The sequence below is a fragment of the Nerophis ophidion genome, linkage group LG18 (assembly GCF_033978795.1).
Source record: "Nerophis ophidion isolate RoL-2023_Sa linkage group LG18, RoL_Noph_v1.0, whole genome shotgun sequence".
Lineage (NCBI taxonomy): Eukaryota > Metazoa > Chordata > Actinopteri > Syngnathiformes > Syngnathidae > Nerophis > Nerophis ophidion.
In genome coordinates this window covers 5677482-5704415 of record NC_084628.1, presented here as the reverse complement: position 1 = coordinate 5704415, position 26934 = coordinate 5677482, and the positions used below count along the sequence as shown (strand labels likewise).

At 41.8% G+C, this 26934-nt stretch overlaps 2 protein-coding genes across 3 annotated transcripts in view; one reads left to right on the top strand and one right to left on the bottom strand.

Moving 5' to 3' along the window:
- Window positions 1-267: 267 nt before the first annotated feature.
- Window positions 268-8278, bottom strand: si:dkey-202l22.6 (interferon-induced very large GTPase 1). 2 transcript variants are annotated; one of them, XM_061878594.1, is made up of 4 exons: window positions 8124-8278; window positions 7635-7769; window positions 595-5344; window positions 268-501 (listed from the first exon to the last, which is right to left on the bottom strand). In XM_061878594.1, the coding sequence occupies exons 2-4, from the start codon at window positions 7675-7677 to the stop codon at window positions 357-359; spliced, it is 4938 nt and encodes a 1645-aa protein (XP_061734578.1). In that variant the 5' UTR covers window positions 7678-7769; window positions 8124-8278; the 3' UTR covers window positions 268-356. The 2 variants fall into 2 exon arrangements, with proteins under 2 accessions (XP_061734578.1, XP_061734580.1); XM_061878596.1 differs by having other exon boundaries at window positions 7635-7790; window positions 8124-8257.
- A 6592-nt stretch (window positions 8279-14870) lies between these two features.
- Window positions 14871-26934, top strand: part of LOC133537521 (uncharacterized) — a 44907-nt gene continuing 32843 nt past the window's right edge. Inside the window, exon 1 of the mRNA XM_061878612.1 lies at window positions 14871-15127. Coding sequence (XP_061734596.1) covers window positions 15074-15127 — 54 coding nt within the window. The 5' untranslated portion in view covers window positions 14871-15073. The remainder of the gene's footprint in view (window positions 15128-26934) is intronic.

The following is a 26934-nucleotide window of genomic DNA, read 5'->3' as shown; positions in this document are numbered from 1 at the left end:
GAGTTCTGTATTTGGACCGATTTGTATTTTAGTATTGTCTGAATGGTCCAGTCTTCTCATTTAATTTCTGCCCATTTCTTTGTACTCCTTCGGTTTACGCAACAGCTTTCTTCCACTCAGATATTAGCCCGGTGCCGCTACTTGACCTGCTGAAATCTACCAGCAGATTTTAGATCGTTCTACATCTCCGAGTCTAAGTCAGAATTAAACAGAATCAGAATTAAGGTAAACTATAGAATGGTGCTGTAAAAATTAGCATTTTAAAAATGAAAGCAAGTCCATTTATTATGACTTTTCCCCATCACCGAGCAATATGAGCAATAAATAAAATGTGAAACATAAAATGAAGCTAGATTCTAGGGCTGTTCATCGAGAAGGACGTCATCTCTTAGACTGTCTAAGGCCTCCTCCTTTGTGATCATCTTCCACTCTTCTGGAATCTCGGCTGGTAGCTGCATGTGTTGCTTTGCAAACTTTTCATTAACTCTTACTAACACATACCTAGAAAGTAAAAGAAAAGCATGCTTATGTTATGCAGGAAAACAAAAATAGTTTAAAACAAAAAAAAACAGTATGCTGACTTTCTAAGCCTACCTCCAGTAAGGACTTGGTGTCTTCTCAGATGGAAGGTTCCACTCCGGATGAAGGGCATTGAGCTTGCAGCATGCCACTGCTACATATTGTGGGTACACGTCAGCTGGGGTTGTACTTTCAAGAGAACCGCTTGGAAACAGATACGTGGAAGGACACAGGTATCTGGGCCTGTGAATCGATGACTCGTGAACATGGTGTCCATTTTTTTTCAGTTCACATGGCGTCTTGCACATAGGACACCGGGCACCACAGCCTTTCAGCTGGCTGAAAAGCAAGTCGCTTGGTTGAATGGGAAGGCACTGAAGTAGCTGTTTGCTCTCCACATTTTGGGAGAAGTCCTGGGCCAGCTCCAACCGCAGTCCTCCCAGGAAGTCCATTAAACATTTGATGAAAGGATCCCATTCGGTGGTGATGCTGTAGAGCGGTCCATTCAGGAACTCCCGGGGGACACATACATCTCCATCCGCCTCCAGGATAAGGCAGACTCTTTCCAGCAGTGGTTTGGTGTCGCTGAGCACTCCGATGGTGCCTTCTGCAATCTGGCTGATGGCTGCTGCGATCTTTCCGATGATTTCTCCAAGTCGTTCAAGCCTTCTTGCGTTCACGTTTGACTCCAACAAGTGAGTTGCCACTTTCTCCTGGATCCTTCTCTGCCTGAAGGTGTCATAGGAGAACAAGTAGTCCATAAAGCTTTCAAACTGGTTTTCCTTGATGAGCTCTTCCAGTAAACACTTGTGGAAAGCTTGCGGGGATAGATACTCTGGAGAAGTACTTTGAATCTCCTCCACAATATGCATCCCTAAAGGTTTATAGATGTAGTCCATCACAGTAGGCGTGATGACTTCTGTCAAGAATCGATGAGCCAACCTCCGACTATGATCTCTCTTTCGGAACTGATAGATGAATTCAGCCATCAGCGTGCTTTTTTTCGCGTTAATGCTCATCAAAAGTTCCGCGTCCCTGTCATAGCGGTCATGTAGTTTTTGGAAGTCATTGCAAGCAGCGTTGCACAGGAAGACTTTCAGATCCACCTCAAAAACTGTTCTGGTTTCCAGTGGTGTTTCTGTCAAAGCTTTATCAATTATTTCCAACAGCTCAGTGATGGCACTGTCAGAGAAATGTTGCAGTAAACTGGCTTTTTCCGCAACAAACTGTTTATATTGCTCTATGATGTTAAGTGCAAGCTCCTGGGCTTTGACTCTGTGTGGATGGTTTTTGTCTTCAAACATGTGTTTGATTCTGTTGCGGTATCCAAAGTACTGACCATCAACTCTAAAAAATGTCGTCTGATTTTGACCTATGCCTACGATCTTATTCAAGTGCTTTTGGAGACCATGGCGGGTGAGATTCTCTTTCAGAATAATCATCACTCTTTTAGTAATATCTTGTTTTTCTGAAAGCCTGAAGTCAAAGGTGGACATTGCATTATTCCACACATCCTCAAACTCTGCTTCCAGTTGTTTGTCTTCGAAGAGATGTTTTTGGGATTTACTGCGCTCTAACAGTGAATGAAGCTTGGAGTTTTGTTCATTTTCCAGTGCAATGTCCATTCTGTTCTGCTGAGAATAATAACAGTGGTTCTCATTGATTCTGTCCAGCCTTTGTGTGGTTGCCTTTGTCAATCGTTCTTGAAGCTCATTTATGCTATTCATGACGATTGGTTTAAGCATTTTAATGTAGCCATTCAGCTTTTGGTTTCCCATCAAATGGTCTTCCACTTTCGCCTGGTGTGTATTTATTTCAACTTTGACCTCCTTTCTGGCTTCATCCTTTAGTTGACACAGGAGGTCATTTTGGCTGTAAAGGTCCAAAGCATCCGGCTTAGTGCAGGCAATTCTTTTTGTTGCGCTCTTAATCCAGCATTCCATGTGTTCCGTTCGTTCATTCTCCCACTGAGAGAGCTCTGTACAAAAAATAGAGAAGGCGAAGGCCACATCGGTTTCTTGTAGACTAACAGAGAAGGATTCTGCTTTGACGGCCTCCCAAACCGAACTCAGACGGATCATGAATTCAGGTAAGGTCGTTTGTGACTGAGCTGCAGCCTTCTTCAGTGCCCTAAAGAGGGTACGCTTTATTGTCAAGAGAGCTTCACTATGATGTGGATCAACTGAAAGAGGCTCATTGTACCAGGGCTTGATATAGCGGAGAGACCCTGTGGTCTTTGCGTTGTGTGTTACGGCATTATCAGTCTCTCTTTTCTGTAGAATGGCCATTACGCGTTTTAACTGCGTACCTTCTAATATGGTATGAATTCCTTCATCTCGGACCAACACTTTGCAGAAGGGCATGGAGCCACCTTCTTTGGTGCGTAGCAGAGCATTAACTGCAACAGTGAGGCTCGCCTCAAACTCAGATACTGCCCGTGAGTAGATGTTTTGTAACAAGACATCACTGAGTCCTGCTGCAACAGTCGCCATCTCATTATCATGGATCTGAGAGTTTTTATCAGGATCTGGGGAAATTGAGCAAAGACCCTCAACGTCAATTACCATCAGACAATCACAGTTAAGCTTATTTTTGAGCTCAGGCGACAACCGTAGGGCAACTATGTACACCCCTCTTGTAGATCTTGGAAATTCACATGGGAATTTCACGCTAAACAACGCTGAAAGAATCTCAGCATTCCTTGCATGATGCACTCCCAGGCTCGTTAGTGTCTTAAAGCGCTCTCGGGGAAGACGCCGTTTGACCTCTGCAAAGACGCAGCCTAACCAGTGCATGGGAACGTTTGAGGCGTCCCCATCCATGAGTTCCAACGGTATCCCATTGAGGAGCAAATCAGCGGCAACATTTGGAAATCGTGACACTTTGCGGCCATGAATGTGGGTGAGTTCAAAAATGAGGCCCATCTCGCGCAAAAAGTGCTCAAGGCCCAGAAAAGAGGAAATGGGTTGAATTGGTTCTGAAGAAGTTACTTCCAGACAGTCGATGGACGCATTTTGGTTCATTTCCTGTTCAGTAGAAAAAGTCTCGTCATTGCAGTGAATGCCTAAGTTTCCATTTTCTTCGAGCACTCCACTTAAAGAGATGTTATTGTCAAGAATCTCTTCAGTGGCCACTGACACCTTTTCGCTTGACAAGTGCTGACTCACTGATTCGCCGTCTTTTTCAGTTTGCGACTTGTGCTTTGAGCTTGCTTTTTTCTCTGAATTGGGTAATTCCAGATAAATATCTATACGCTGCTCGACTTCCTCATCCTCAAACGTTGAATCCGTGTAGAAACTATTAATGCTGACATCATTGGCTCCTTTTTGAAACTCAGTTTGTTCAGGAATGTCACTGTTCTCGTTTGTCTTCTGCTTTATCAGAAGATCTTTTAGATTGATTTGCTGTTGCATTTGAAACAGTCTAAGTTTCACCCTCATCCAACAGAGGAAATATGTCCTCTCTGCTTTATCAGTGCTTAAAATCGCTTCTGTAAAGACCTTCATTGATTGAGTCATTTCGTAGCTGTTTAAACTCGCCAAGATGTCTTCCTTTTCTTTTTGCAATACAGGATCGGCTTGTTTTTTTTTACTTTCCTCTTTGCCAATTTCAGCCAACCTGCTCCAGGAAGCTCCCTGCAAAGGCAGCTGTTTCTCCCTAAAAAGGGCAGGTCCCATCTCTAGATGTTTCAAAACTTCCTCTGCTTTGTCCATTGCCTTTTTGCAGAGTGTCTCTTCATCGCAATGAAACCCCTGCTCTGCTGCTAACTCGGCAACTGCCTCCAGTGTTGTAAGGCTCAGGTCTGGTAGTGAATGTTTAATAGCATCACACAGTACTAATTTAAGGTTCTCTGCATTCAAAGAATTTCCCGATAGGACGGATCCATCAGGAAGACCTAGCTCCTCCTTAAGGTCCTGATCAAGAAATCCCACAATTCTGTCCTCAATGGTCTCAGTCTGTGAGAGGTCAATCAAAAAGAGCTTGTTGGTAATGTCCATGCAGGAGGCGAGTAGTTGTTTCTCCTTTTCCTTTGGATTTTCACAGAAAACAAAAACAGCCGAAGATGCCTGGCAGAGGAGGAAGAGGCATTTTTCATGCTTGCTCGCATCTCCTCGTAGGTTGGACAAAATCACCGGCACAGGAAAAGTGTCTCCGTTAGGGTCGCCACTGGGAAGATACCATCCGATTTCCACAAGACCGTTGGAGAGCCTTCGAGGTGGTTCTCCCACTTGCATTCCTCTGTGGAGAAATGTTTCACCACCGATGATGTGGTTTAGTACCTCAGACTTGGAGATACTGCAGCTACCAAGCTTAACAAATGTGATCATTGGCATGAACGTGCTTGCTAAAACTGCGTCTTGGACACTTTCTTTAATCCTCCATTGTCTCACAACACCTCTCAAAGGCCAAAGGAGGAAGTTACTTGCCTCTTCTGCATCCATGGGAGGAAGTATCAAGGGCACAGCAAACTGGCACTGCATCATGCGTGCAGTCATCTCCTGCTGGAGGAAAGTGCTGGCACACATAAAAACAGCTGACACGACATCAAGATGACTGACTGAGGCACAAGGACTCACTCCTCCACAATCAGAAGTGCCATTAAAATTTGAAAGAGCTTTGAATGAAGGACATCGAGCATCTGGACAAAGCAGCCAAAGCCTTTGAAGAAATGATTGTGGCAGATCCTTTGGTTCTTGGGGGTCTTGGTTCTCCAAGGTCCATGTACTAAGGTCCAGTATTGATGCTGGTTCCAGTTGAGAAGGATAGAAACCCTGCAGGCCAAGGTTGATGAGTATATCGTACTTGGCATGGTCCTTCAGGAGCTCTGTTTGAATAAAGCACAGCCGGTCAAATCCTGCTTTAGCTATACCACTTTTTACATTGCCGAATACATGATCTGCTCAGTGCTGGCACAATAATGAATACCATCTTCTTCTCAAAGATACTATTCCTAGAACCGCACTGACATTAAAGGCCTACTGAAACCCACTACTACCGACCACGCAGTCTGATAGTTTATATATCAGTGACGAAATCTTAACATTGCAAAACATGTCTAGCATTAAAAGATTACAGTTGGTACAAAATGCGGCTGCTAGACTTCTGACAAGAACAAGAAAGTTTGATCACATTACGCCTGTACTGGCTCACCTGCACTGGCTCACCTGCACTTAAGATGTGACTTTAAGGTTTTACTACTTACGTATAAAATACTACACGGTCTAGCTCCAGCCTATCTTGCCGATTGTATTGTACCGTATGTCCCGGCAAGAAATCTGCGTTCAAAAGACTCCGGCTTATTAGTGATTCCTAGAGCCCCAAAAAAGTCTGCGGGCTATAGAGCGTTTTCCGTTCGGGCTCCAGTACTCTGGAATGCCCTCCCGGTAACAGTTCGAGATGCTACCTCAGTACAAGCATTTAAGTCTCACCTTAAAACTCATCTGTATATTCTAGCCTTTAAATAGACCTCCTTTTTAGACCAGTTGATCTGCCGCTTCTTTTCTTTCTCCTATGTCCCCCCCTCCCCTGTGGAGGGGGTCCGGTCCGATGACCATGGATGAAGTACTGGCTGTCCAGAGTCGAGACCCAGGATGGACCGCTCGCCTGTATCGGTTGGGGACATCTCTATGCTGCTGATCCGCCTCCGCTTGAGATGGTTTCCTGTGGACGGGACTCTCGCTGCTGTCTTGGATCCGATTGAACTGAACTCTCGCGGCTGTGTTGGAGCCACTATGGATTGAACTTTCACAGTATCATGTTAGACCCGCTCGACATCCATTGCTTTCGGTCCCCTAGAGGGGGGGGGGGTTGCCCACATCTGAGGTCCTCTCCAAGGTTTCTCATAGTCAGCATTGTCACTGGCGTCCCACTGGGTGTGAGTTTTCCTTGCCCTTTTGTGGGTTCTTCCGAGGATGTTGTAGTCGTAATGATTTGTGCAGTCCTTTGAGACATTTGTGATTTGGGGCTATATAAATAAACATTGATTGATGATTGATTGATGCCAATACGGCCGGTTTAGTTTACTAAATTACAATTTTAAATTTCCTGCGGAGTTTCCTTTTGAAAATGTCGCGGAATGATGACGCGTGTTTGTGACCTTATTGGTTGGAGGGGACATATTAGACCAGCACCACTTACGGCTAAAATTCGTCTCTTTTCATCGCGCAATTACACAGTAATTTGGACATCTGTGTTGCTGAATCTTTTGCAATTTGTTCAATTAATAATGGAGACTATAAAGAAGAATGCTGTTGGTGGAAAGCGGTGGATTGTAGCTGCCTTTAGCACCGAAACACAGCCGGTGTTTCTTTGTTTGTTGTGAAGCTTCAACACAGAGCGGTCAAGCGAACATGTTTCTCTACGTCAACCAGCAAGTTTTTGGATGGGAAAATTGTGATATTAAGTCGGCTCTTACCGGAGACTTCAGTGGATTATGCGACCTCATCCTGCAGCTCAAAAAGGCAGCTGTGATCTTGGCTCCTTGGCTTCTCTCAGAGACACTGGTGTTCACCGCAGCCATCTGACTTTCAGGTATGACTTTATAATCTCACTAAAATACTATTAACACAATAAGCAGATAAGGGTTTTTCTAGAATTATCCTAGTACATGTGTCTAATTACATCTGAAACTCTCCCATTGCCGTCGCCTTTTCCTTTTTTTCTCCTTTTCTTTCTTGTTTCACTCTAACTTTCCTCATCCACAAATCTTTTATCCTCACTCAAATTAATGGGGAAATTGTCCCTTTCTCTGTCCGAATTGCTCTTACTGCTGGTGGCTCACATTATAAACAATGTGAGGATGTGAGGAGGCCTCACACCCGTGACGTCACGCGCACATCGTCTGCTACTTCCGGGACAGGCAAGGCTTTTTTATTAGCGAACAAAAGTTGCGAACTTTATCGTCGATGTTCTCTACTAAATCCTTTCAGCAAAAATATGGCAATATCACGAAATGACACATAGAATGGACCTGCTATCCCCGTTTGAATAAGAAAATCTCATTTCAGTAGGCCTTTAATCTACCATTCTTAAGATTGTTTACTTTCAGTTGAATGACATGACGTTAAACAAATTTGGCGTGGTAGAGAAAACCTCGCCTGCAAAAAAGAACTTACTATTTCTTTTGCTGCTTAGCCTCTTTGCAAGTTTGATCGACATGATGGAGGATGAATCTCTTTTCTCCCTTTCTGATGGACTTTTTCTTCTGCACAACACCACATCACTGACACAAAGCAGACTGGAGTGGAAACCTGGGATGGAAATACATCAAACTAAAATAAAATGACAAGAACACAAAACCTATTATGAAGTTCTAGCCTTTTTGAGGAGGAAAAAAAAAACATTTTGCAAAATGTCATGTAGAAATTGAAAGGTTACTGATCCATAATTTAAAGAGATAAAACTTTTGTTGGCAATTCCTTTGCTGGCTCTGCATTCGATGCACTTGAGTGACATTTTAAAAAAACAGAACATTGTATACCCACCAAGCAGTTTTGAATGTATTGCATCATCAGAATGAAGTTCTTAAAAATGCATCTTTTTTCATTTATTTTGACTAATCTCTGAGCTTCTTGTTAAAATATGTAGTATCAACATGTTCTTACCTGCTTCTCCTGTTATAATGCCATTCAAACTATCAGAGTTGTGACAAAACAAGACACATCCTTCACAGAAAATCAATGAGTCAACAATGTCTTGTCTGTACAAGTGGCGCTTTTTATAGGTAGGCGTATATCTTGTGACAGAGCGGACAAATTCCACTATTTTTTAATCTCAAGAATCCAACAGGTACAAGACAGCCATCTAGACGTCCCTCGTTCACCGAGGCGACACAGGTGAACAATGACTGCGCCAACATTCTTTATCTGATAGACAAACTTGATTACAGCGAGCTGTAGCTCTGCGCTGCACGAAGCCCAGGAATTTGACACAATCGAGCAAGACAAAAAATAGTTGCATGTGTGCCTAATCTGCAGTTTAAAGCTTTTGTCAGCTCAAGTCACAAACCTACTCAAATCCATCATCCATCCATCCATTTTCTACCGCTTATTCCCTTTCGGGGTCGCTGGCGCCTATCTCAGCTACAATCGGGCGGAAGGCGGGGTACACCCTGGACAAGTCGCCACCTCATTTCAGGGCCAACACAGATAGACAGACAACATTCACACACTAGGGCCAGTTTAGTGTTGCCAATCAACCTATCCCCAGGTGCATGTCTTTGGAAGTGGGAGGAAGCCGGAGTACCCGGAGAACATGCAAACTCCACACAGAAAGATCCCGAGCCTGGATTTGAACCCAGGACTGCAGGAACTTCGTATTGTGAGGCAGACGCACTAACCCCTCTGCCACCGTGAAGCCCAAATCCATCATGTGTTGCTATAACATCAACAGTTACTGTAGATAAACTAACGATAAATAATTCAAAAAACATACATTTCACCACAACAAACACAATTTAAAAAGCCATTAATCAAGAATGTTTGTTTCTCAATGAACTGTTTAATGGGGAAATAATGAATTCTACAATGCCAAGAGTGTATTTTGCATTTCTATAGAAACCATCTTGTGTCATTTTGCTCAGTTTAGTCATACATATAGTCTGCAATCTATTTGGTTGACCCACACTGATGTTGAAGACACCATTATCATTTAATTTGCAAAATTGGTATGTGAAGTGAATTATATTTATATAGCGCTTTTCTCTAGTGACTCAAAGCGCTTTACATAGTGAAACCCAATATCTAAGTTACATTTAAACCAGTGTGGGTGGCACTGGGAGCAGGTGGGTAAAGTGTCTTGCCCAAGGACACAACGGCAGTTACTAGGATGGTGGAAGCGGGAATCGAACCTGCAACCCTCAAGTTGCTGGCACGGCTGCTCTACCAACCGAGCTATACCGCCCCACATGTGCATGTATTTTTATTAAAAAGGTTTAAACTAATGGTAAATGGGTTGTACTTGTATGGTGTTTTTTTTAACCCATTTTAAGGAGACCAAAGCGCTTTGACAGTATTTCCACATTCGCCCATTCACACACACATTCACACACTGACAGCTGCCATGCAAGGCGCTCACCAGGACCCATCAGGAGCAAGAGTGAAGTGTCTTGCCCAAGGACACAACAGATGTGACTAGGATGGTAGAAGGTGTGGAAGTATATACAGTATATGTGTGTATATATGTACTATACGTGTATGTGTGTGTATATATATATATATATATATATATACCAATCAATCAATCAATGTTTACTTATATAGCCCTAAATCACTAGTGTCTCAAAGGGCTGCACAAACCACTACGACATCCTCGGTAGGCCCACATAAGGGCAAGGAAAACTCACACCCAGTGGGACGTCGGTGACAATGATGACTATGAGAACCTTGGAGAGGAGGAAAGCAATGGATGTCGAGCGGGTCTAACATGATACTGTGAAAGTTCAATCCATAATGGATCCAACACAGTCGCGAGAGTCCAGTCCAAAGCGGATCCAACACAGCAGCGAGAGTCCCGTTCACAGCGGAGCCAGCAGGAAACCATCCCAAGCGGAGGCGGATCAGCAGCGCAGAGATGTCCCCAGCCGATACACAGGCAAGCAGTACATGGCCACCGGATCGGACCGGACCCCCTCCACAAGGGAGAGTGGGACATAGAAGAAAAAGAAAAGAAACGGCAGATCAACTGGTCTAAAAAGGGAGTCTATTTAAAGGCTAGAGTATACAAATGAGTTTTAAGGTGAGACTTAAATGCTTCTACTGAGGTGGCATCTCGAATTGTTACCGGGAGGGCATTCCAGAGTACTGGAGCCCGAAATGAAAACGCTCTATAGCCCGCAGACTTTTTTTGGGCTTTGGGAATCATTAATAAGCCGGAGTCCTTTGAACGCAGATTTCTTGCCGGGACATATGGTACAATACAATCGGCAAGATAGGATGGAGCTAGACCGTGTAGTATTTTATACGTAGAAGTGAAGTGAAGTGAATTATATTTACATAGCGCTTTTTCTCTAGTGACTCAAAGCGCTTTACATAGTGAAACCCAATATCTAAGTTACATTCAAACCAGTGTGGGTGGCACTGGGAGCAGGTGGGTAAAGTGTCTTGCCCAAGGACACAACGGCAGTGACTAGGATGGCAGAAGCGGGAATCGAACCTGCAACCCTCAAGTTGCTGGCACAGCCACTCTACCAACCGAGCTAAATCGCCCCACACTACGTAAGTAGTAAAACCTTAAAGTCACATCTTAAGTGCACAGGAAGCCAGTGCAGGTGAGCCAGTACAGGTGTAAAGTGATCAAACTTTCTTGTTCTTGTCAAAAGTCTAGCAGCAGCATTTTGTACCAACTGTAATCTTTTAATGCTAGACATGGGGAGACCCGAAAATAATACGTTACAGTAATCGAGACGAGATGTAACAAACGCATGGATAATGATCTCAACGTCTTTAGTGGACAGAATGGAGCGAATTTTAGCGATATTACGGAGATGAAAGAAGGCCGTTTTAGTAACGCTTTTAATGTGTGCCTCAAAGGAGAGAGTTGGGTCGAAGATAATACCCAGATTCTTCACCGTGTCGCCTTGTTTAATTGTTTGGTTGTCAAATGTTAGAGTTGTATTATTAAATAGAGTTCGGTGTCTAGCAGGACCGATAATCAGTATATATATATATACATATATATATATATATATATATATATATATATATATATATATATATATATATATGTATGTACATATATATATGTATGTACATATATATACAAAAATAACAACAGCAAACACAACAACAACTACGACAATAGAGCAACATCAACAAATAGGATATGTACAAATATGAGAGTAAAAGTGATAGCAAAGAAGCAGTTAGAAAAATGAGTAATAATACAGAAATGCCAATGAGCATTATTACACGTTTTGCGCACTCAACTTCCATCACATATCTCATACAGCAGTGGTTCTCAACCTTTTTTCAGTGATGTACCCCCTGTGATATTTATTTTTAATTCAAGTACCCCCTAATCAGAGCAAAGCATTTTGGGTTGAAAAAAAGAGATAAAGAAGTAAAATACAGCACTATGTCATCAGTTTCTGATGTATTAAATTGTATAACAGTGCAAAATATTGCTCATTTGTAGTGGTCTTTTTTTAACTATTTGGAAAAAAAGAAACAAAAATAACCAAAAACCTGTTGAAAAATAAACAAGTGTTTCATTATAAATAAAGATTTCTACACATAGAAAAAATTATCAACTAAAAGTGCCCTCTTTGGGGATTGTAATAGAGATCCATCGGAATTCATGAACTTAATTCTAAACATTTCTTCACAAAAAAAGAAATCTTTAACATCAATATTTATGGAACATGTCCACAACAAATCTAGCTGTCAACACTGAATATTGCATTGTTGCATTTCTTTTCACAGTTTATGAACTTACATTCATATTTTGTTGAAGTATTATTCAATAAATATATTGAATAAATTTGCTATATTTAGAATATTTTGGAAAAATCTCACGTACCACTACTAGCGACCACACAGTCTGATAGTTTATATATCAATGATGAAATATTAACATTGCAACACATGCCAATACGGCCTTTTTAGTTTACTAAATTGCAATTTTGAATTTCCCGGGAGTTTCTTCTTAAAAACGTTGCGTAATGATGACGTGTACGCGTGACGTCACGGACTGTTAGGAAATATGAGCGCTGCACACACACACAGCTAAAAGTCGTCTGCTTTAACCGCATAATTACACAGTATTTTGGAGCTCTGTGTTGCTGAATCTTTTGCAATTTGTTCAATTAATAATGGAGGAGTCACAGTAGAAAGATGGAGTTGGGAAGCTTTAGCCTTTAGCCACACAAACACACGGTGATTCCTTGTTTAAAATTCCCGGAGGTGAAACTTTACTATGGATCAGAGCGGTCAAGCGAACATGGATCCTGACAGAATGTCAACCGGCAGGTTTTGGTGAGAAAATTGTGTTAAAAAGTCGCCTCTTACCGGAGCTTGCGCCGTCCATAAAGCTGCCGTTGACTTCCCTGAGACACTGCTGTCAACACCTCCGACTATCAGGTACTGTAAAACTCACTAAAACAATAGCAACACAATAGAAAGATAAGGGATTTCCCAGAATTATCCTAGTAAATGTGTCTAAAAACATCTGAATCCGTCCCAATGCAATCGCGTCTTTTTTTTCTAGTCTGTCGCTATCAATATCCTCAAACACGATTCTTTCGTCCACGCTCAAATCAATGGGGAAATTGTCGTTTTCTCGGTCCGAATAGCTCTTTTTGTTGGAGGCTCCCATTAAAAACATAGTCTGCCACTTCCGGTAAAGGCAGGGCTTTTTTGTCAGCACCAAAAGTTGCGAACTTTATCGTCGATGTTCTCTACTAAATCCTTTCAGCAAAAATATGGCAATATAGCAAAATGATCAAGTATGACACATAGAATGGACCTGCTATCCCCGTTTAAATAAGAAAATCTCATTTCAGCAGGCCTTTAAGGACCCCCAGGGGTACGCGTACCCCCATTTGAGAACCACTGTCATAGAACACCATATGCTTATGCTGTTTATAAAAACTGGATCTTAATGAAATTAAACAATGGATGTCCGCTAACTTTTTGCAACTTAACGCCAAAAAAACGAAAATGCTGATTATCGGTCCTGCTAGACACCGACCTCTATTTAATAATACAACTCTAACATTTGACAACCAAACAATTAAACAAGGCGACACGGTAAAGAATCTGGGTATTATCTTTGACCCAACTCTCTCCTTTGAGTCACACATTAAAAGCGTTACTAAAACGGCCTTCTTTCATCTCCGTAATATCGCTAAAATTCGCTCCATTCTGTCCACTAAAGACGCTGAGATCATTATCCATGCGTTTGTTACGTCTCGTCTCGATTACTGTAACGTATTATTTTCGGGTCTCCCCATGTCTAGCATTAAAAGATTACAGTTGGTACAAAATGCGGCTGCTAGACTTTTGACAAGAACAAGAAAGTTTGATCACATTACGCCTGTACTGGCTCACCTGCACTGGCTTCCTGTGCACTTAAGATGTGACTTTAAGGTTTTACTACTTACGTATAAAATACTACACGGTCTAGCTCCATCCTATCTTGCCGATTGTATTGTACCATATGTCCCGGCAAGAAATCTGCGTTCAAAGGACTCCGGCTTATTAGTGATTCCCAAAGCCCAAAAAAAGTCTGCGGGCTATAGAGCGTTTTCATTTCGGGCTCCAGTACTCTGGAATGCCCTCCCGGTAACAGTTCGAGATGCCACCTCAGTAGAAGCATTTAAGTCTCACCTTAAAACTCATTTGTATACTCTAGCCTTTAAATAGACTCCTTTTTGGACCAGTTGATCTGCCGTTTCTTTTCTTTTTCTCCTATGTCCCACTCTCCCTTGTGGAGGGGGTCCGGTCCGATCCGGTGGCCATGTACTGCTTGCCTGTGTATCGGCTGGGGACATCTCTGCGCTGCTGATCCGCCTCCGCTTGGGATGGTTTCCTGCTGGCTCCGCTGTGAACGGGACTGTGTTGGATCCGCTTTGGACTGGACTCTTGCGACTGTGTTGGATCCATTATGGATTGAACTTTCACAGTATCATGTTAGACCCGCTCGACATCCATGGCTTTCCTCCTCTCCAAGGTTCTCATAGTCATCATTGTCACTGACGTCCCACTGGGTGTGAGTTTTCCTTGCCCTTATGTGGGCCTACCGAGGATGTCGTAGTGGTTTGTGCAGCCCTTTGAGACACTAGTGATTTAGGGCTATATAAGTAAACATTGATTGATTGATTGATAGGCCTTTAAGGACCCCCAGGGGTACGCGTACCCCCATTTGAGAACCACTGTCATAGAACACCATATGCTTATGCTGTTTATAAAAACTGGATCATTTTAGTACATTGCCGGACTTTGTTTTTCCAATTACTTCCCCAATTTTATTCCACAACTGGATAGGCTAATATGTTTCATTCAAACGTAAATTGCACACAAACTAATGATACAGATCAAATACAACATTAGGGTGCACAAAGCTGATGGGAAATAGTCCCGCTAGAACCTAATATCCTTCCATAATCTTCTACCGAATTCTCCAAAAAACACAATTTGCTTGTTGAGTACACATTACACTTCAGTTCAAATGTCCTATTGTGAGTTTTGGACTAAAACGGCAAAAACAAATAGAAAAACAATCAACTGGTGTGCATTTGCATACATGTGGCGGTGCGAGCGCACCCGAGGGTTAAGTTGTTGTGTGGGAGAAAAGATTATCGCTTCTCTCTCTATTTGTGTCCTGCAAAGCTCTTTAACAGTCTTACCCTCGTGTGTCAGACACTGTGGGAATAAAGTGCGCGGGAGCGAGTGTAAGCTGGCATCATCAAGTCAATTGTCCTTGTCGAGCGACCCTTCAACCCTCACTTGATTGCTGAGATCACTTCTTGTGTCTCGCTTCGATACACTCAGCAGGACATTGGTAAGCAGAAGATCGGAGGACATAAAGGACGTCGTCACATAGGAGAGTGGTCAAGATGTTGATCACCATGCTAACAGCCATGTACGTCATGGTCCGAGTCGTAGAATCGGTAAGTCAAACTGGTGGAGACAAATGGTAGATGGGATGGATGAGGAACATTGGCCATACCAGTGAGGTCAAATATTATAATTAGTTGAACTAAATGTATATTATAGTGGTGTAGAAAGACTGAGTCATGTTTCTAATGTTTTGGTAAATTTCCTGAACAAGTATGGTCAAACTACAACGTCAATAATAAATATATCGATGAATTCCAAGTATAGTATCTTCTGTTCTGCGTTCTTAGTATTATTAATAACATTATTTGTACCCGGGGTGTCCTAACTTTTTGACTTGGGGGCCGAACGGGGTAAAAAAAAAAGCCGTCTGCATGTAAAGTAAGAATATATAAATAGCAGGGGTCACCAACCTTTTTGAAACCAAGAGCTACTTCTTGGGGACTGATTAATGCGAAGGGCTACCAGTTTGATACACACTTAAATAAATTGCCAGAAATAGCCAATTTGCTCAATTTACCTTTAATAAATAAATCTATATATATATAAAAAATGGGTATTTCTGTCTGTCATTTCGTCGTACATTTCTTTTTCCTTTACGGAAGGTTTTTTTGTAGGGAATAAATGATGAAAAAAACACTTAATTGAACAGTTTAAAAGAGGAAAAAACACGAAAAAAATGAAAATGAAATTTTGAAACATAGTTTATCTTCTATTTTGATTCTTTAAAATTCAAAATTTAACCTCCAAAAAATGAAGAGAAAAACTAGCTAATTCGAATCATTTTGAAAAAAATAAAAAAAGAACTTATCAATCAATCAATGTTTACTTATATAGCCCTAAATCACTAGTGTCTCAAAGGGCTGCACAAACCACTACGACATCCTCGGTAGGCCCACATAAGGGCAGGGAAAACTCACACCCAGTGGGACGTCGGTGACAATGATGACTATGAGAACCTTGGAGAGGAGGAAAGCAATGGATGTCGAGCGGGTCTAACATGATACTGTGAAAGTTCAATCCACAATGGATCCAACACAGTCGCGAGAGTCCAGTCCAAAGCGGATCCAACACAGCAGCGAGAGTCCCGTTCACAGCGGAGCCGACAGGAAACCATCCCAAGCGGAGGCGGATCAGCAGCGCAGAGATGTCCCCAGCCGATGCACAGGCAAGCAGTACGTGGCCACCGGATCGGACCGGACCCCCTCCACAAAGGAGAGTGGGACATAGAAGAAAAAGAAAAGAAACGGCAGATCAACTGGTCTAAAAAGGGAGTCTATTTGAAGGCTAGAGTATACAAATGAGTTTTAAGGTGAGACTTAAATGCTTCTACTGAGGTGGCATCTCGAACTGTTACCGGGAGGGCATTCCAGAGTACTGGAGCCCGAACGGAAAACGCTCTATAGCCCGCAGACTTTTTTTGGGCTTTGGGAATCACTAACAAGCCGGAGTCCTTTGAAGGCAGATTTCTTGCCGGGACATATGGTACAATACAATCAGCAAGATAGGATGGAGCTAGACCGTGTAGTATTTTATACGTAAGTAGTAAAACCTTAAAGTCACATCTTAAGTGCACAGGAAGCCAGTGCAGGTGAGCCAGTACAGGCGTAATGTGATCAAACTTTCTTGTTCTTGTCAAAAGTCTAGCAGCCGCATTTTGTACCAACTGTAATCTTTTAATGCTAGACATGGGGAGACCCGAAAATAATACGTTACAGTAGTCGAGACGAGACGTAACAAACGCATGGATAATGATCTCAGCGTCTTTAGTGGACAGAATGGAGCGAATTTTAGCGATATGGAACATCATTAGTAATTTTTCCTGATTAAGATTAATTTTAGAATTTTGATGACATGTTTTAAATAGGTTAAAATCCAATCTGCACTTTGTTAGAATATATAACAAATTGGACCAAGCTATATTTCTAACAAAGACAAATCATTATTTCTTCTAGATTTTCCCGAACAAAAATTTTAAAAGAAATTCAAAAAACTTTAAAATTGATTGTAAAGATTTTCTAGATTTGCCAGAATACATTTTTGGAATTTTAATCATAATAAGTTTGAAGAAATATTTCACAGATATTCTTCGTCGAAAAAACAGAAGCTAAAAAGAAGAATTTAATTAAAATGTATTTATTATTCTTTACAATAATAATTAAAAAAAAATACTTGAACATTGATTTAAATTTTCAGGAAAGAAGAGGAAGGAATTTAAAAGGTAAAAAGGTATATGTGTTTAAAAATCCTAAAATCATTTTTAAGGTTGTATTTTTTCTCTAAAATTGTCTTTCTGAAAGTTATAAAGAGCAAAGTAAAAAAACTAATGAATTTATTTAAACAAGTGAAGACAAAGTCTTTAAAATATTTTCTTGGATTTTCAAATTCTATTTGAGTTTTCTCTCTTAGAATTAAAAATGTCCCGCAAAGCGAGAGCGGCTTGCGGGTAAATAAATAAAATGTAAAAAATAGAGGCAGCTCACTGGTAAGTGCTGCTATTTGAGCTATTTTTAGAACAGGCCAGCGGGTGACTCATCTGGTCCTTACGGGCTACCTGGTGCCCGCGGGCACCGTGTTGGTGACCCCTTATATATAGATCATTCAAATATTAGTGCCGTGGTCCTCAAATGCGGGTACGCGTACCCCTGGGGGTACTTGAAGGTATGACAAGGGGTACGTGAGATTTTAAAAAAATATTCTAAAAATAGCAACAATTCAAAAATCCTTTATAAATATATTTATTGAATAATACTTCAACAAAATATGAACATGAGTTCATAAACTGTGAAAAGAAATGCAACAATGCAATATTCAGTGTTGACAGCTAGATTTTTTTTGTGGACATGTTCCATAAATATTGATGTTAAATATTTCGTTTTTTCAGCAGAAATGTTTAGAATTAAGTTCAAGAATCCAGATGGATCTTTAGTACAATCCCCAAAGAGGGCACTTTAAGTTGATGATTACTTCTATGTGTAGAAATCTTTATTTATAATTAAATCACTTGTTCATTTTTCAACAAGTTTCTGGTTATTTTATTTTGTATTTTTTCCCAATAGTTCAAGAAAGACCACTACAAATGAGCAATATTTTGCACTGTTATACAATTTAATAAATCAGAAATTGATGACATAGTGCTGTATTTTACTTCTTTATCTCGTTTTTTCAACCCAAAATGCTTTGCTCTGATTAGGGGGTACTTGAATTAAAAAATGTTCACAGGGGGTACATCACTGAAAAAAGGTTGAGAACCACTGTATTAGTGTACACATTATATGAATGTAAAGGGTGTATATACAAACCCCGTTTCCATATTAGTTGGTAAATTGTGTTAGATGTAAATATAGACGGAATACAATGTTTTGAAAATCATTTTCAACCCATATTCAATTGAATGCACTACAAAGACAAGTTATTTGACGTTCAAACTCATAAACTTTATTTTATTTTTGCAAATAATAATTAACTTAGAATTTCATGGCTGCAACATGTGCCAAAGTAGTTGGGAAAGGGCATGTTCACCACTGTGTTACATCACCTTTTCTTTTAACAACACTCAATAAACGTTTGGGAACTGAGGAAACTAATTGTTGAAGCTTTGGAAGTGGAATTCTTTCCCATTCTTGTTTTATGTAGAGCTTCAGTCGTTCAACAGTCCGGGGTCTCCGCTGTCGTATTGTACGCCTTATTATGTGCCACACATTTTTGATGGGAGACAGGTCTGGACTGCAGGCGGGCCACGAAAGTACCCGCACTCTTTTTTTTATGAAGCCACGCTGTTGTAACACGTGGAATGTGGATCTATTTTGGGGGTGGGGCAGAGGCTTGGTTGGGGGCGTGGTTGGGGCGGGGGGCGTGGTTAAGAGGTGAGGAGTATAATTCACCAACTCGAGTATTTCATATATATATATATATATATATATATGAAATACTTGACTTTCAGTGAATTCTAGCTATATATATTTATTTTATTGTATATATATATGAATAAAATAGTTTAATTTCTGACGGCCCCTATCAAATACACAGTAATAAAAACACATTTGTTTTACAAACTGTACTGTGCTTGCTGGTTACTAAAAAACAACAACAACACTTACCTTTCATTATTTGAATAACCTTTGTTCTGTCATTTGCGTATTGGCGAGCGATCTCCGAATCCGGGAACATATATCACGGATTTGTTGTAGACATCCGCAAATGAAAACGGGATGTTGCTTCCAGCTATCAGCATAGCCATCTTTGTCTCAGCATAAGATACACCATCGGGTCTCCATTTTGCGAGGTGGCCCATAATACTGGGTTGTGAACGATGCTGCGCTGCGGACGCTTTGTGCTTCGCTGACCTTTCATGGCTGAGTATATCCGTTCGGCCGCCGTGTTCAATGGAGAAGTCTGTTCTACAACATTTACAGGCAACATACCCCCTTCCCCTTCGAACTATCCTGGATAAACTGAAATTCTTGTTTCCAATCGTTCTGGAACTTGCCAGCGTATTTCTTCATTTTGCTCGTCGACCGTGTAATATATTGGGTTGGATACAATAACCAGTAAACATGATGAAGTTACGTCTCTTTACTGTGGGCTTCAGAACAGACTCCCTAATGCATATGTTCCTTGACTGCACTTAAATGTAGAATATATGTAGAATATATTTACATTCTGGTCTTCACGATGGCAGAGGGTTTAGTGCGTCTGCCTCACAATACGAAGGTCCTGCAGTCTTGGGTTCAAATCCAGGCTCGGCATCTTTCTGTGTGGAGTTTGCATGTACTCCCCGTGAATGCGTGGGTTCCCTCCGGGTACTCCGGCTTCCTCCCACCTCCAAAGATATGCACCTGGGGATAGGTTGATTGGCAACACTAAATTGGCCCTAATGTGTGAATGTGAGTGTGAATGTTGTCTGTTTATCTGTGTTGGCCCTGCGATGAGGTGGCGACTTGTCCAGGGTGTACCCCGCCTTCCGCCCGATTGTAGCTGGGATAGGCGCCAGCGCCCTTCCCCCGCGACCCCAAAAGGGAATAAGCGGTAGAAAATGGATGGATATTTACATTCTATTCTATGTATAGTAGATGGCAGTATTGTCCTGTTTAAGAGGGTCACAACATTGCAGAGTCAGGTTCTCATGGAGCTGGAGGGGGCGTGGCCTCCAGCTCCGCCTGAATTTCTGGAGATTTTCAGGAGAAAATTTGTCCCGGGAGGTTTTCGGGAGAGGCGCTGAATTTCGGGAGTCTCCTGGAAAATCCGGGAGGGTTGGCAAGTATGGTGAACACGCCGTGTTTAGACATTTTTGAAAATATTTTACATATGTTAGGCCGCACCGGACTGTAAATCGCAGATATATACTGGAGCAAAATATTTTGTAAATGTTTATCCACCTACCTTAAATGATTCTTAAAGGTGGCTGTCGGACGTCAGTAAAACAGCTGATCAAACAAAATAGAAGTCATCATGATGGACCCACTAGCTGCAGAAGCTACCTCTCCAATCAGTTAAACACCACGGTGAGAGTTTGGTGAATTTACGTATCTGTAACAACACAAAAAAATGCCATTGTAACCAGTTAATAATACTAATACAGACACTTATAAACATGTTAGCATATTCATTAATGATAACAACGCTAGCTTGATAACATTACAATAGCACTTACAAACATGCATGACAACACGCCTACACACATTACACGTGACAGTTTAGTAAGTATGAATTGTTTTAGTTATATTGTTAAACTTATAAACATTACTTAGAACAGGGGTGCCCACACTTTTTCTGCAGGCGAGCTACTTTTCAATTGACCAACTCGAGGTGATCTACCTCATTTATATATATCATTTATATTTATTTATTTATGAAAGAGACATTTTTGTAAACAAGTTAAATGTGTTTAATGATAATACAAGCATGTGTAACACATATAGATGTCTTTCCTTCACGAAGACAAGAATATTAGTTGGTGAATTACCTGATTCTGATGACTTGCATTGATTGGAATCAGACAGTAATGATGATAACGCCCACATTTTCAAATGGAGGAGAAAAAAAGTTGTCCTTTTTGCACAATACCACATGAAAGTGGTTGGTTTTTAGCATCTAATTCATCCAGCTTCCATACACTTTACAAGAAAAACATTGGCGGCAAATTCCGTAGCTTGCTTGATTTACATTCACGGCACCCGAGGGTCTTGTGAGATGACGCTGGCTGCTGCCAGTTCATTATTATGAAAAAATGACAGAGAGGAAGGCGAGAAACACTTTTTATTTCAACAGACTTTCGCGCCGTCCCTTCCGTCAAAACTCTAAAGGCCGACTGCACATTTCCTATCTTCACAATAAAAGCCCCGCTTAATGCCAAAATAAGAGTCTCGGAAAGCTGGCGTGCACAAGTGATGTGCACGCCAGCTTTCTGAAGGATCGCTTGTGCACGCCAGTTTTCCGAGACTCTGTATTTAGTTAGCGCAGGCAGCATGAAGCAGGGCTTTTATTGTGAAGATAGGAAATGTGCAGTCGGCCTTTAGAGTTTTGACGGAAGGTACGGCGCGAGAGTCTGTTGAAATAAAAAGTGTTTCTCGCCTTCCTCTCGGTCATATTTTCATAATAATGATCTTGCAGCAGCCAGCGTCATCTCACAAGACCCTCCGGTACCGTGAATGTCATTTAAGTGACGTCTTGGTGAAGATTGATGATCACTCATTTTTAGGTCTATTTTTTTTAAAAGCCTGGCTGGAGATGGACTGACACACCCCCCGCGGTCGACTGGTAGCTCGCGATCGACGTAATGGGCACCCCTGACTTAGAATGATGAATGAAGAATCCATTTGAGCAAAAACGCTATGGACGGTTATTCTTCCGGTTCAAGGCAAGGTATAACTCTTTACCTGACACTTTGAAAAGTATATCTGCACTTGTCACTTTCAAAAAACAAACAAAATTATGGGTAGTTGAGCAGCAATCGTGTTCCCATGTTTAGTTTTTACTAATTTTTACTAATTGGTTTTTATCTAGTCTGCACTTTGTGTTGTTATTATTATTATTGGCTTTTTATCTAGTTTGCACTTTGTCTGTATTATTTCTATTATTATTATCGATTGATTTTTGCCTTATTATTTTTATTTTCCTGTTTTAATTATCTTGGATCTGTGTTGTTGTTGTTTTTGTTGTTGTTGGGGATAAGTGTTGTAAATTAGCTTTGGTTACAAACACTATGATGCATACATTGGGTAACTGTTTCAGATGTCTATGTTTTTTTTTGTATATGTCCCCTTTATTTGAAATAGGGACTCCCTATTTCAAATAAACCTTAAAAATAGGAAGTACATTTTAAATCCGCAGCACAGGCAGTGAGCGAACACCATCCATCCATCATCTTCCGCTTATCCGAGGTCGGGTCGCGGGGGCAACAGCCTAAGCAGGGAAACCCAGACTTCCCTTTCCCCAGCCACTTCGTCTAGCTCTTCCCGGGGGATCCCGAGGCGTTCCCAGGCCAGCCGGGAGACATAGTCTTCCCAACGTGTCCTGGGTCTTCCCCGTGGCCTCCTACCGGTTGGACGTGCCCTAAACACCTCCCTAGGGAGGCGTTCGGGTGGCATCCTGACCAGATGCCCGAACCACCTCATCTGGCTCCTCTCGATGTGGAGGAGCAGCGGCTTTACTTTGAGTTCCTCCCGGATGGCAGAGCTTCTCACCCTATCTCTAAGGGAGAGACCCGCCACACGGCGGAGGAAACTCATTTCGGCCGCTTATACCCGTGACCTTATCCTTTCGGTCATGACCCAAAGCTCATGACCATAGGTGAGGATGGGAACGTAGATCGACCGGTAAATTGAGAGCTTTGCCTTCCGGCTCAGCTCCTTCTTCACCACAACGGATCGGTACAACGTCCGCATTACTGAAGACGCCGCACCGATCCGCCTGTCGATCTCACGATCCACTCTTCCCCCACTCGTGAACAAGACTCCTAGGTACTTGAACTCCTCCACTTGGGGCAGGGTCTCCTCCCCAACCCGGAGATGGCATCCCACCCTTTTCCGGGCGAGAACCATGGACTCGGACTTGGAGGTGCTGATTCTCATTGAGCGAACACGTCCAATCCAAAAGAGGGCGCGATAGCACAAACAATAACATATTTTCAGTGTAACTGTCGGTGTTATATTAAAACTATTTGCATTAGTGCCATTAGCGAAAAAAACATCCACAAATTAGCCGCACCATTTTATAAACCACAGGGTTCAAAGCATTGGAAAACAAGTATGGGGCTTATAGTCCAGAAACAATGGTAAATGGAGAACATCTGAATTAAATGATAATAATAGTGGTTTTATAAATATTGTACAGTACACGTTTGTACTGTTTATTATCGTAAATTACTTTACTTCCTTACTCAAGCCGTTTTCTAATCTTACTCCACATATTAATAGGCTAAAGGTTGCGTGTAAGGCGGGCATACAGTATGACATCAATGTGGTTAAAGTTAAAGTATCCATGATTGTCTCACACACACACACACACACTAGGTGTGGCCAAATTTGACCCATCACCCGCTGAGAGGTGAGTGGAGCAGTGAGCAGCAGCGGTGGCAGCGCCCGGGAATCATTTTTGGTGATTCAAACCCCAATTCCAACCTTTGATGCTGAGTGCCAAGCAGGGAGATAATGGGTCCCATTTTTTTTTAATCGTCTTTAGTATGACTCGGCCGGGGTTTAAACTCACAACTTAATGATCTCAGGGCGGACACTCTAACTCAGGGGTCACCAAGGCGGTGCCCGTAAGGACCAGATGAGTCGCCCGCTGGCCTGTTCTAAAAATAGCTCAAATAGCAGCACTTACCAGTGAGCTGCCTCTATTTTTTAAACTTTATTTATTTACTAGCAATCTGGTCTCGCTTTGCTCGACATTTTTAATTCTAAGAGAGACAAAACTCAAATAGAATTTGAAAATCCAAGAAAATATTTGAAAGACTTGGTCTTCACTTGTTTAAATAATTTTGTTTTTTTTTTTACTTCGCTTCTTATAACTTTCAGAGAGACAATTTTAGAGAAAAAATACAACCTTAAAAATGATTTTAGGATTTTTAAACACATAAACCTTTTTACCTTTTAAATTCCTCCCCCTTCTTTCCTGACAATTTAAATCAATGTTCAAGTAAATTTATTTTTTTATTGTACAGAATAATAAATACATTCTTGTTAAATTCTTCATTTTAGCTTCTGTTTTTTTGACGAAGAATATTTGCGAAGTATTTATTCAAATTTATGATTAAAATAAAAAAATATATATATTCTGGCAAATCTAGAACATTTTTAGAATGAAATTTAAATCTTATTTCAAAGTCTTTTAAAATTTTTTTTAACATTTTTGTTCTGGAAAATCTAGAAGAAATAAGGATTTGTCTTTGTTAGAAATATAGCTTGGTCCAATTTGTTGTATATTCTAACAAAATGCCGATTGGATTTTAACCTATTTAAAACATGTCATCAAAATTCTAAAATTAATCTTAATCTGGAAAAATTACTAATGATGTTCCATAAATTCTTTTTAAAAATTTTTCAAAAAGATTCGAATTAAATAGTTTTTCTCTTCTTTTTTTCGGTTGAATTTTGAATTCTAAAGAGTCCAAATTGAAGATAAACTATGTTTCAAAATTTAATTTTCTTTTTTTTTCCTGTTTTTTAAACCGTTCAATAAAGTGTTTTTTTTCATCATTTATTCTCTACAAAAAACCTTCCGTAAAAGTGTTGTCAAGCTTATGAGATGCGATTTAAGTGTAAGCCACTGTGACACTATTGTTCTTTTTTTAATTTTTATAAATGTCTAATGATAATGTCAACCTCAGCCTTCCCGGTAAGGTTTATTCAGGTCTACTGGAGAGGAGACTACGCCGGATAGTCGAACCTCGGATTCAGGAGGAACAGTGTGGTTTTCGTCCTGGTCGTGGAACTGTGGACCAGCTCTATACTCTCGGCAGGGTTCTTGAGGGTGCATGGGAGTTTGCCCAACCAGTCTACATGTGCTTTGTGGACTTGGAGAAGGCATTCGACCGTGTCCCTCGGGAAGTCCTGTGGGGAGTGCTCAGAGAGTATGGGGTGCCGGACTGTCTTATTGTGGCGGTCCGCTCCCTGTATGATCAGTGCCAGAGCTTGGTCCGCATTGCCGGCAGTAAGTCGGACACATTTCCAGTGAGGGTTGGACTCCGCCAAGGCTGTCCTTTGTCACCGATTCTGTCCATAACTTTTATGGACAGAATTTCTAGGCGCAGTCAAGGCGTTGAGGGGTTCCGGTTTGGTGACCGCAGAATTAGGTCTCTGCTTTTTGCAGATGATGTGGTCCTGTTGGCTTCATCTGACCCGGATCTTCAGCTCTCACTGGATCGGTTCGCAGCCGAGTGTGAAGCGACCGGAATGAGAATCAGCACCTCCAAGTCCGAGTCCATGGTTCTCGCCCGGAAAAGGGTGGAGTGCCATCTCCGGGTTGGGGAGGAGACCCTGCCCCAAGTGGAGGAGTTCAAGTACCTAGGAGTCTTGTTCATGAGTGAGGGAAGAGTGGATCGTGAGATCGACAGGCGGATCGGTGCGGCGTCTTCAGTAATGCGGACGTTGTACCGATCCGTTGTGGTGAAGAAGGAGCTGAGCCGGAAGGCAAAGCTCTCAATTTACCGGTCGATCTACGTTCCCATCCTCACCTATGGTCATGACCGAAAGGATAAGATCACGGGTACAAGCGGCCCAAATGAGTTTCCTCCGCCGTGTGGCGGGGCTCTCCCTTAGAGATAGGGTGAGAAGCTCTGCCATCCGGGAGGAACTCAAAGTAAAGCCGCTGCTCCTCCACATCGAGAGGAGCCAGATGAGGTGGTTCGGGCATCTGGTCAGGATGCCACCCGAACGCCTCCCTAGGGAGGTGTTTAGGGCACGTCCAACCGGTAGGAGGCCACGGGGAAGACCCAGGACACGTTGGGAAGACTATGTCTCCCGGCTGGCCTGGGAACGCCTCGGGATCCCCCAGGAAGAGCTAGACGAAGTGGCTGGGGAGAGGGAAGTCTGGGTTTCCCTGCTTAGGCTGTTGCCCCCACGACCCGACCTCGGATAAGCGGAAGAAGATGGATGGATGGATGGATAATGTCAATGAGGGATTTTTAATCACTGCTATGCTGAAATTATAACTAATATTGATACTGTTGTTGATTAATATTCATTTTTGTTTCACTCTCCCACTGCGCCACGCCGTGGGATAGTGGCCGTGCGCAACCCGAGGGTCCCTGGTTCAATCCCCACCTAGTACCAACCTCGTCACGTCCGTTGTGTCCTGAGCAAGACACTTCACCCTTGCTCCTGATGGGTGCTGGTTGGCGCCTTGCATGGCAGCTCCCTCCATCAGTGTGTGAATGTGTGTGTGAATGGGTAAATGTGGAAGTAGTGTCAAAGCGCTTTGAGTACCTTGAAGGTAGAAAAGCGCTATACAAGTACAACCCATTTATCATTTATTTACTTTTGGTTTGTTCTGTGTCGTGTTTGTGTCTCCTCTCAATTATGAATTTGTGAATTGTGAAGTGAATTATATTTATATAACGCTTTTCTCTAGTGACTCAAAGCGCTTTACATAATGAAACCCAATATCTAAGTTACATTTAAACCAGTGTGGGTGGCACTGGGAGTAGGTGGGTAAAGTGTCTTGCCCAGGGACACAATGGCAGTGACTAGGATGGCACAAGCGGGAATCGAACCTGCAACCCTCAAGTTGCTGGCATGGTCACTATACCAACCGACCTATGCCGCCCCATAAAAGGAAATAAAATGTACGACGGAATGACAGAAAACCCCTTTTTTTTTTAATATACTGTATACATAGATTGATTTATCAAAGGTAA